At 42.6% G+C, this 11,941-nt stretch overlaps 1 protein-coding gene across 1 annotated transcript in view; it reads right to left on the bottom strand.

Moving 5' to 3' along the window:
• Nucleotides 1-1,677: 1,677 nt before the first annotated feature.
• The window catches only part of ak5 (adenylate kinase 5), a 53,612-nt gene continuing 43,348 nt past the window's right edge, over nucleotides 1,678-11,941 (bottom strand). Inside the window, exons 11-14 of the mRNA XM_044019133.1 lie at nucleotides 9,026-9,189; nucleotides 3,675-3,800; nucleotides 2,986-3,168; nucleotides 1,678-2,403 (exon numbers count right to left, since the gene is read on the bottom strand). Of these exons, the coding sequence (XP_043875068.1) occupies nucleotides 2,329-2,403; nucleotides 2,986-3,168; nucleotides 3,675-3,800; nucleotides 9,026-9,189 (548 nt within the window). The 3' untranslated portion in view covers nucleotides 1,678-2,328. The remainder of the gene's footprint in view (nucleotides 2,404-2,985; nucleotides 3,169-3,674; nucleotides 3,801-9,025; nucleotides 9,190-11,941) is intronic.

The following is an 11,941-nucleotide window of genomic DNA, read 5'->3' as shown; positions in this document are numbered from 1 at the left end:
AATCTAAATATCTAAATAATATTTAGTCAGACCAAACAAACAATTACTAATATTTTGAATATTTTCTTGATTACTTACGTTTGCAGTACATTGAATAATTAATCCATTTAATGTGTAGTTGCTGGTTATTTTCCTGATCGATAAATCACTGCAGTGCTGAAACAAAGTCGGTAACACAGAAAACATGTAATGTAGTATTATTAAGTTTTATATTAATAGACATATTAACACTCTATAGATTATCTTTGTTGTCGCAGGCTTAATAAGTCTCCAGATGTTGTCAGGTTGATGTGAGGTTGTCTCTACAGGTTTTAGAGAGGGCCCTTTTTTATTTTTGGTAATTCAATTTAAGCACTCCACTCTTCTCTCTTTCTTATCTTCCTTTCCCTCACCAGCAGATGGCAGTATCAGATCACTGATGTTCACAAGCCCCTACTGTACACACACACACACACACCAAACACCAAAGCACACGCAGAAATCCTCCGTTTAGCAAATGCACTGTCTTTATTGAATGTTAAATACCAGACTCAAACAAGCACTTGAACGATGAGCTTAAAAACATACAAATGCAATATTGTTAAATACTCTGCCGTTTCTTATTTAATGCAGGAAAATTAAAGGCAGTCAAGCTTGATTGTAATTTGTGCATGCTCGTGACACGACGGTGAAGCATGTTGCTGTGCATGAGAGCCTTAACACATGCTGGACATTTTTCACTTTTCCGGCAGCCACGGAGCCCCCACTGAACCCCCGTCACGTTCAACTGGAGAAACGCGCTCAGTCACAGCGGGGAATGCTAATTTCTCTGTACATGTATGTGCCTCCGTCTGGCAGTTGGCAGCATATATTGTAGGTTGATGTAGGAGAGAGAGAGAGAGAGAGAAAGAAAGAGACGATGCAAGAAGGTGCAGCAGAGTTTAACAAACTGGTGCTTTGGCAGCATCAAAAGCAGAGAGAAGTTGTCACTGATCGCTGGGAGGATGCTGGGAGGACGCTGGGAGGATGCTGGGAGGATGCTGGGAGGATGCTGGGACATGCAGACTAAAGTTCAATGATAGGTATTTCTGGTGAAGGTGTGAGATGATGTGTTCCAGGTTAGACCTGGTATTAGCCTCGGTGGTCTTATCACATGTGGACAGAGTTGTGACGACTGTTCACACCTGGCATTAGCCTGCGCCCTGTGACTGCAGGAGATGGAATGTGTCTTCCTCTGCACTTTATTCAAATACACACTGATATTGGGACTGTAAAATTAGATTTCTTGTGTCTGACGTCGACATGATTCTATTGGTGCGTCTGTGCATGATAGAGCGGGAGAGAGAGGAAAAAAAAACACGGTAACACTCAGGATTTCGTGATAGTTTCGACCAAAGTTTCCTGACTTTGCAGCAGTTTTTCCAAAAAGCTGCAATTCATGTTGTCGGGCAAGTTAGGACAGGGACTAAGTCTATTTTTGGTATTCTAAGTGAGCCAACTCTGTTTTCTTTTCTTTTTATATCTATACATTAATATGTATATAGATGTTTGTATGCATATATATATAGATATATATATATCTATATATATTTTTTCTAGCAATACTTTCACAATAGTAATAATAAGACATTTGGTTTGGCTTGTTTTATGTGAAAATTACACTTGTCCACCTTATTATTTAGTGAATTTTAGTGTCTTTGACACTAACAGACTTATTTTGTGTTCTAAATATGTTTTTATTCATCAAAACGAGCACTTTTTACTTTGAAATCCTCTGAAATATCACCATGAAAATCTTCAATATATGATGAAATGATGTGACACTCATTGGCCCCCAGGTCATTTGAGTTTGACACCTGTGTGTGACGATTATAAAGACACGTTTAGTGTCTCTGACTTGGCTCTCTGCATTAACCCCCCAAACCCCTCAGAAGCTTGAGTGAATGAATCAAAGCTGTACTCATGCTGCTCTAACAGAAGGAGAACTCTTGTGTTGATCAGTGTTAATATTGTGGCGATGGCTATGAATAAGTCAACGAGTGCTGATCAGTGTAATAATACTGTGAAACCGCAAGAGGACGTCAGCAGAGGAAGTAGTCGGCTCTCTAATGTGGAATGTGGCCTCCTCTGAATGTAGTTTATGTGATCAGATCTGCATTCAGGACGGATCGGGGGGGGCGTTCACAACTGAACTTTGTGTGTGTCATCTGGATGTGATTGGATCACTCGGAGAGTTGGTGTTAATACCAGGTCTGCGCCGGGGTCAGAAACGGAGAGAAAAGGTCTTAACAGACGGACTTTGAGAAGAGGGTGGGGGTGTTTGAGTGGTATTTGAGGAAAGTGTAGAAATTACATGTTGAAACTGGATTCCAGCGCTTGGCAGATCTGCGTGAACACTTCATCTGGCAACTTCTCGGCATCGATCTGCAGACGACAGACAAACAAGTTCAGACGAGGCCTTTGAAATGACAATAATGTCGTGGACAGCGGTGGGCGCGCTCAGCAGACTGATGACCTCAATACCTGTTGTGACATTCAATAGTCCATACCCCCATCACACACACACACACACACAGTCCCAGTCTCCCGTACACCTGATGTGACATTTAAAGGTTCAAACAGCTCATTTCAAAGGGACCGTCGACCCCAACCAGAAACTGCTTGATTATCTTTTGACCGTCATGTTAGTGGACACAGCAGAGGAACAGAATACACAGTGAGTTAGTCTCTGTGAAAACATCGCAACGTAATCTCTACAGAACAATCAAGACAAAAACAGTATCTGGTGTGAGAATTATTGAAAACTCTACATGTAATCTGCCCATCGCATGATAACAAATTGGCATCAGAATGGAGAAGAAACGGGATTTAAGTCCATGGTGCCCAACCTGGGGCACCAGGGTGGGGAAAAAGTCACTTGCAATATGGTAATAAATACACTTAACATGTGATTCAGGCGTGACATGAAGCCGAGTGTGTGTGTGTGTGTAGTGTCTCTGTCGTTACCGTGTGCAGGAGCCTCTTGTGTTGGTAGTGTGCAGCCAGCTCCCGGCTGTTGTTGCAGAAGCTCTCACGTCGCCTGTGTGTGGCGCTCTCTCTGTCTGTGTGAGATCTGCCTCTGCACTGCAGGCGGCTGGACATGGTGTCGGGGGAGCAGCTCAGCAGAAGGACGGCGCTGGGTTCACCCATCTGACACACCAGGCACAGGGAAAGCTGGAGTCAGTGTGTGTGTTTTAAAAATGTCATTCTCGTCACTGTCTAAAAAAGTCATTGTCGTTCTAATTCTCTTCTTGTCTTTTCCTAACCATTACTTCCACACTTATTACTATGAGTCATACTTAATTGTCATTTCTCAAGCTGGTGTCAGTGCTGCATGTGAAACGTGTTTCTTTTCCCTTCTGACTCCTCTCTTCACTCTTTAAAACCAACGTCTGCGGGCGAGTAACCTGTGTTCCTGACCAGTGTTTCTCAATCCTGGTCCTCGGGGGGGCCCCGGCCCTGCTCCAACACGCCGGATACAAACGGTCAGCTCGTCATAAGCCGTCTGTTAACGACCCATTCATTTCAATCAGGTGTGTTAGAGCAAGGAAACATCCACGCAGGGAGGACCAGGACTGGGAAACGCTGTTCCTGACCACACCACACCTCCTGTCCCGTCAGTCGCTCTCTCTCTCTCTCTCTCTCTCAGCTCTGACCTTGGCCTCGTACTCCTCCGCCTGCTGCAGGTCTCTGGGAAAGCTGCTGATCACGAGACCTTTCCCCGGCCGCTGCTGCTGCACTGACGACGCCACGGCGTCACACAGCAGCTCCAGCATTGTGTCCTGAAAAAGGATGAAATTCAAACACACACACAAATGCCAGGAGGTCAGAGGTCAGTCCTACCCATGCACAGGTTGCATGTGTTTCCAATCTGTGTATAATCTTTGCTCAGTATAACAAAGAAATCACAACTTGATTTCAGAAGTAAACCACGGTGTGCATCTATTATTAAAAAAGCATTTTCCACCACGTCACCCATCTGAAACCTCCAAAACGATGCTAATATTATGCATAATGAATGCGTAATATCACATCAGTACTTGTGGCCTTGTTTACTAAACTGTTATCACTTTTTACAGGGTTCCCACACCTTGGTTGACATCAGGACTGAATGTGCTGACACAGCTTAAAATGGGAGGACAACTTTCAAGAGCCGCTTTGTCCATGACGTCCACATATATTGATTTGCAGGACGCTCTGCATCTGGACAAGTGATTGTCCTTTGAGATCTTGATTTTCTTTTATTTCCCAGGCATCACGTCATTTGCTCTGTCTTACTTATTACTTCTTACTAATCTCACGTCATGAGAGAGTCTGTGTACACCGAGCAATGCAGGGCATGAAACAGTAGGTGGCGTCGTAACAAACAAATATCAACTTAACTTCTTTAGTGCACAAAATTCAAGCACTTTCAATGACCCGTGTCTGTTTAGGGCCATTTGAAAAAACATTCAAGGGCCTTGTAAATGTTTTTCCAAATTCACAAGTTTTCAAGGATTTCAAGGACCTGTAGGGACAGTGAGTGCAGTGGGACCTGGGACTGAGCCCTGTTTACATCCTCACCTGGACACCTGGTGTGTTTTGGGCGTCAAACTCTTGATACATGCGTTGTCTCATTTGTCTGTCTTCTGTCCCTCGTTACATTCGATGCTTTTTAACTGAGTTTCCGTGAGTGCTCACACACCCACTCTCCCACTTCTGCTGCTGTAAACACATGAAATATTAAGGCTTTTTGTTTCCGTCCGCATCCGTGCAAACGCATGTGACCAGACGGGCAGCCGATGATGGTCTGCTGAGGGATCTCACTTGACAGAGAATACTAAATTGCACTATCTGTGTTGCCAGGCAACACGACAGCACAACATTTTCTTCTAACTTACCGCCGTGTCGATTTTTAATGGCAGCGAGACGCACACAACAGCATTTTTTTTTTTTATCTCACTTTGAGATAAAGCCTGTAAACTGTGATGTAGGTGGCTGTTTTTTTTGTGTTTTTCTCTCCTCTTCATCCTGTGATGTGAACCTGCTGAGGTGCACTTCACTAATCCCAGTGTGGGGATTACTCATCCCGCTTTAAATCACCATCTCTCTCTTCATAACCGTCTCACTCACATACACATAAAAATAAGCATTTGGCAGTGAACGCATGGGACATGACCTTAATGTGCTGTAAGAAGCTTAGACAGCTCAGCCGGGTTTGAAAACCACCGAGACCACAGAAAGGAAATCTCCGCATGGCTTCTTTTTATATGTCTCTTTATAAGTCAAAAGTGAATTATACTTCATAATGAACTTGAAGGTCTAGTGTGTAGGAATGAGCAGCGTTCTTTGTATTGTATTAGACCATCACCCAGTGTAAGATTTATGCCACAGCTGCTCTAAATTACCAGCACTTTTTCTGTTTCTGTAATGGTTAATATTAGTTCCAGTCTGTAGAAGCACAACCAAAATGATTAAACATTTTTTTTGTTTTTTTCCAAAAGAACCCATAAAAAATAATAAAGCACATAATGATTTCTTGATTAAGAAGTCAAATTAAAGTTATTTACTTGTAATCCTGAACAGAATTTTTTTTTTTTTGTGGTTGAATGTTATGCTTTGTTTATTTTCCAAATAAACAACTTTTTTTTTTAAATTACAGTAGTTTTTGAAATATTTCTGTTTTCTTGTTTTGATGGCAGGTGGTCTAATACATTTGTGAAGCACTGTATATGTTTATATGCACATATGCGCATATGTGCCACTATGTTTATACAGCAATCGAGTGCAAATAGTTTGCAGATGAGAGACACCCTGGGCCCCGGATGCTCTTGAGAAAAAAATCTTTTCAGAACCATCCATTATCTACCACAACAACCGCGTGGCCCCTTTTCACAACCGAATGTCGTCATTTCTCCTCCCTGGTCTCTGAGGGTGACATCCTTCGCTGAATGACTGACAAACAGGTTAAATTGCAGCGATGGACGGTCAGACGTGCACTGAAAAGAGCAACAGCAGACCAGAGTTAAAGTATTAATGCACTTACAGAAATGCAAAGTGCTGCTGAGGCTGTTTCTGGATCTGGTATTAAGCATTTAGGCTGCTTTTTGCCATTACTATGTTTAAGTGTATATAAGAATCTCTTACATCCTTTCTTTTCAGCACCACCTATAAGCAATCTGATGAAATTATTATTTTCCTCTTTTTTTTTTTTTACCAACTATATAAACACCTGAGCAAAAAGTACGATTGAATATTATGAAATTTGGAAAAACATTTTTTAAATGCAATATAACATTTAGTAAAGCCTGAAGATGAGACATATAAACACACACCCCGAGGATGTCCATGTAAGGAGTTGTGTATAATTCCCACAGCAGCGGTGAGCACTAAGGATTCAAATCTCTAAATAGGACTGTTCACATCTGGCATTAAAAGGTGACCTGGATGTCCTCTCTCTCCCTAAATTGTCTTCCATATAAAGACTGACGTCACAGCTGTTTGCGGGAAAACAAAATTATGTTTTTAACAAGTCAGGGACAGACTGACTCCCTGAGCTGATGAGCACGACAGCGTCCGTCTTCCCGGTAAACGCGTTTCCTGTGAACCGTGGATGCGTCTGGTACAAAAATATGCATAAAAGTGTAATCTGTATGTATGATTCAAACTCTCCTCTGTTTATTTCATTAGGCCATTGGCAGGAAAACATGTTACGTATCAGGTGTTTCATCCTTCATTTTTCCAACGACGCTTCATCTTCAGCTCCCCGTCTTCATGAAATATTAATGTGCGAGATCTCATTTTTTTTTAATTATTATTCAGCTTGCACAGTTTATCGCTCAGTTCTCACTGCGGTTATGTTTTGGCACTTCTCCTTTACGCTGAGATCACCTGTCAATCACAGAGTGTGGGTGTGGTGACGGCGGTGGAGCTGTGACATCCTTTCATTCTTTCACTTTTCTCTTCAGCGTTTTTACCACCAATTCAAAACCACTCTTCTATGCATCCTGTTTTTTCCATGTATATATATGTGTGTGTGTGTGTGTGTGTGTGTGTGTGTGTGTGTGTGTGTGTGTGTGTGTGTGTGTGCGTGGACTGACTCTTTCTCCGTGTGTGTGTGTGTGTGTGTGTGTGGACTGACTCTTTCTCCGTGTGTGTGTGTGTGTGTGTGTGTGTGTGTGGGTTTTTTCCGGAAACAACACATGCAGATTTGGGGATTAGGCAAATTGGACTCTTTAAAGTGACCGTAGGAGTGAGTGTGAGAGTGGATGTTTGTTTGTCTCCATGTCAGCTGGGATTGGCACCAGCACCCCCCTCAATAGCATTTTAAAAATACAGTATTTGATTAGACTGCTACAAAAAACATCCCGTGGTCTGAAAAATCACCTAAAATCATTTTTAAAAAGGCTCTGTTTGTTTTTTTTGCTTTGGTTGCCACGTGCTTCTGTAGATGAGAAGCTCCAGGAGGATCATGGAGCCCACTAGCCCTCCTCTTTAACAATCTCTACGGATTGCTTCCTGTGTCACGACGCAGCCAGCCTGCACGCATTTCAAGTGAATCATTTTATATCCATGAAGCACGCCGTAGTTACTCAATCAATCTCGGACAAACATTGCGATCTCCAGCAGATCCCAGTGTTCTTTCCGCCTGAACATCCGCAAAGTCCTGAGGTGCCGGCGCAAAGTCGACAAACTCACAACAGTTCCATCAGTATGACTTATAGACCGGAGAATCTCCCAGTGTCGACGTAAAACTGGATTCGACTGAACAACTGGGTCATCTTTGCTCAGACTAGACTGTGTGATAACTGTATGTGAATGTCACACTGGGCTGGTTCTCTTTCACAGACTGTAGCATGTCATTTTTAAGGCACGACACAGTGTGCAGTGTGCGTAAACGATCCCTTCCGTGCTTGTCAGCAGGAAAAACGTCAGCCGCTAAAAACCATTGTGCTGACACATCTATGCAGCGTCACACCAGGAGGAGGAGGAGGAGGAAAGTTTGTTCTAACAAGTTACAGAAAATGTGCTACACATGTTTTTCTTCCAGACTCATATGTTGACTTGAGTGAATGTTTGTGGCGGATGATTCCCTCCAGGCTTCCTGAAGGGAACATTTTGTTAGGTCACTGTGGCCTTCAATCAGCTCACCACTGAGTCCAACGTGAATGTTTCTGCCAGATTTAAAAAGAATTCTAACAAAGTGGGATTTTTGGGGTCTCAGTGACCTGGACTTGTGACCCCTTTGACCAGCGTAAACTTAATCACTTCATCCTTGATCTTGTGCCAAATTTGAAAAGCATTCCCCTCGAGACGATCTCGCAATCTGGTCTTTGACAAGAATAAGACAGACAACCTGAAAAAACGAAGCCTCGGGCTCGGGCTGTTGCTGACGTAGAAATAAATGGTCATGATTTGATGCTGTAAAAATGGGTCGTAGCAGCAGCAGCAGCAGCAGCAGCAGCATTACTGTGAGAGTCACATGTTGCTGTCTTCAAAGTGAGCTGGACATTGAAGGACATGTCTTAGGGTGTGATTTAGGACCAGAGTTTAAAGGGCTGTATTGTCTCAGTTTTTCCCCTAATGGAACCGGTGTTTTGGGAGCCCTAAAATGATATTTTTGGAGCTGTTGCTATCTTCGTCATTATCATCTACTTTCTGTCTATTTGTTTTATGATAACATTTCATTTTCTGTCATCAGTCCCCCTGCCTGGTTCATTCTGTGGTTGTATACGTTGTAATCTATTCTTATTCCAATAGTTTGTACACAGCGCGCATGCTCCACGGCTCCTTCTCCATTGTGGGTGTACTTCTGTGGCAGGGTTACAGCGCCACATACAGGCCTGGCATATGTACTGCAGCGTTATACAGCGTGTGTATGAATTAAGGCGTTTCTCGAAATGATGCTCACTGAGGGAAAGTGTGGATAAAACCCCATAAATGTCACTTAACATGTCAAATTCACACGGTGTGGAGATGCTGCGTGAACTGTTTCATTAAGGACTCTGTGCCAGCGTTCCACACTGACCTTGGGCAGCTGCTCTCCTCTCTCCAGGACTTCCTGCAGGTGGCGCCCTCGTTCGCTGTGAGACTGCAGCTCGTTACACAGAAGGTCGCCCAGGGTCACATGACGCAGGCCGAACCTGTCCTCCATCCGCTGGCACTGGACCGCCTTCCCCGAGCCTGGACCACCTGAGAGCACAGACACACACCCGGCCACCACGGTTGGTGTAGTTAGCGCTCTTGCCTTTGCAGTAAGAAGTCGTGGGTTTGAGACCCGGTCAGAACAAGAGCCTTTCTGCATAGAGTTTGCATGATCTCCCTGTGTGTGTTTGGGTAATTCCCAAACATGCAACATGGGAATTAGGTCAATTGGATACTCTAAACTGACTGTAAGATGTGAGAGTGGATGGTTGTTTGTCTCTATGTGTCCCCTGTGATGAGCTCCAACCTGTCCAGGGAGTACACTACCTTTTCCCCCTGTGCCCCCGCGCGACCCTCATGTGGAGGATAAAGTGGTAGAAGATAAATGAGTGAACAAAAGACTCACCAAATAAAGACTCCACCCTCGAACGTCAACATTAATATCTATCTAATATGTCCGCTTGTCTTCATGTGACGCTTTTTGGGATTTAACCAGTTCTCAGAAATCAGGTTCTGAGGACAGGGTTGTGGTCTCCATGAAGAGGACTGCTCCTGACTAGGTCACACACATGCAGAGTGAGGACCTTCATAGACATAATGCATTCTCGAGCCCCTTACCCTAACCTTAACCATCACTACTAAATTAAACCCAATTCTAACCCTAAAACCAGGTCTTAACCAAAAAAGCCGTTTATAGAAGTGAGGACCAGCCAAAATGTCCTCACTCTGTATGGTACAATTTCTGGTCCTCACAAAGCAACAAATACATGAACACATGTTTGTAACTAATGGAGGACAGCAGAGAGCTGCAGACAAAGCCTGTGTGTAATATACAATTAGCTCTAATGTGAGAGAGGGAATATTAAACACAGGCTGCTGGTGTGAAATGTAATTAGTGGTGATAGAAGTATTAAAGTTAGGTACTTTAATACGCGAGGAGGGTGAGGTACAGCTGTGGCCAGTGTCTGAAAGATGAAGAAAACACAAACTCTCATTTCTGTTCCTTCACCGTCTGTACAACTATCCTGTGACCAGTCATGAAATAAGTTTTATCTTCGGAAGATTCACTTTAAAAAACAAACAAACACTGGTGTTTATGAGCAGTTGGACAGCTCGTTTATATGTGGCATAAATATTTGTTCCTGTAATAGAACTGAACATCTGTTACTATGTCCTTATGCTTCATTGTGAGCATGTCGTCTGTTTCTGTCCTTGTCTTCTTATAAAACTCAATTAAAAAGTACAATATATATACATATGTATATATATATCTATATCTATAAAAACATGGATATTAGCTTGTATCTAAACAAATGGACACGCTGTTGTGTTGATGTGTCACATAAACATGTATGTTATTGTGTTTAGGAATCATTCACCTCCTTCAGTTTTAGATCCAAACACTGACACAGTTCTGGTTCTGGTTACAACTCAAAAGCCTCAGAACCATGGAAGTTTTGATGAAGAAGGAGCTGGTGTGAATGCACCCTCAATAACAAATAAATATTTCTCAGCATTAATGCGTTTGTAACAATTGGAAAACAAATTAATAATTAAATAAAATAATAGTGAGTCATACAATGATCACCCCTGTATTTCCTTACGACACATCTGTCTCAGGTCTTTTTTTTGTCATCACAATTATATCATTCACCCGTCTCGTCAGCAGCATGGTTGTTTGATTCCTTTACCTGCAAGAGTCTCCAGTATTTTTTTAATTTCTGCTCCATCTGATTGCCTGCTCCTGTACTGAACCCTGCATGAGTATGTTTAATTAAACCTTGATTCTCGCCTGAACCCTCCTATGTTGTGGGTTCTGTATCCACACACACACACACACACACACGTTACAACTTTGTGAGCGCTGGAAACATCCAGGTGTACGTGCCTGACTGTGTTTTATCACAGGTTAACTGCATCACTTGGCCATGAAGCTGCGCCGAGTGATTTATCATAACTTACCAACCCTCGAGCACTGTAATAAAGCTCACCATGTGCTTCACATTCATCAGTATTCTGTGAGAGTCGCTGCCCTCCGCCCGCCTTCAAAAACAAACGCCCTCATCACCATTTCCCTCAGAGAGACAGTGGAGCAGAGCTCGGGTTTAACCACAGACAACAGTGAAGTCAGAAAATGTCCAGAATGGAGGAGGAGGAGGTTTGAGGATTCATTCACTGTGCATTCAGCACATGTTACTACTGAAAATGCTCCTCATAGCCTCCACACATTGACTCACTCTGACTATTCCTCTGCTGCTTTTTATCACCTTCTCTGGGAAGTGAAATAATGACCCAGCAGGGCCGAGGCTGAAACCCAGAGAGGCTTGTTAGTCTTCTGCAGTAGTTCAGGAAGAATGAGACTCAACTCTGCTGCAGAAATCAGCATGAAATTTACCTGACCCTCAGAGTTAGAGCAGATAAAACCAATCTGTGAATTCTCTGTGCTGCTCAACTCTCAACTGTGTTTCTATAACAGATAAAATACAGAAAAACAAGAAAACCTCAGTCAGTGTCCAGGATGACGTTATTTAACGCCTTCCTTCTTGGGGTCATGTTCCACCAATAAACAAAATCTCATGGACATTATTTCAGTGCAAATTATACACACACAACATGAATTCAAAATAATAACATGATACTAATTGTGTTATATATTAATAATACTATGGTAATACTACAGTTATTGTCCTTTATACAGAACTGTGGTATTTATATGACATACTTATAATTATTGTAGTGATAAGTACAACTTACAAATGTCCTTTCTTTTCTTTCTTTTTTTACAAATAAAAACATGATA

The sequence above is a fragment of the Solea senegalensis genome, linkage group LG1 (genome assembly GCF_019176455.1).
Source record: "Solea senegalensis isolate Sse05_10M linkage group LG1, IFAPA_SoseM_1, whole genome shotgun sequence".
Taxonomy (NCBI): domain Eukaryota; kingdom Metazoa; phylum Chordata; class Actinopteri; order Pleuronectiformes; family Soleidae; genus Solea; species Solea senegalensis.
Note: the sequence above shows the minus strand (reverse complement) of the source record. Positions and strands in the feature narration are given on the sequence as shown.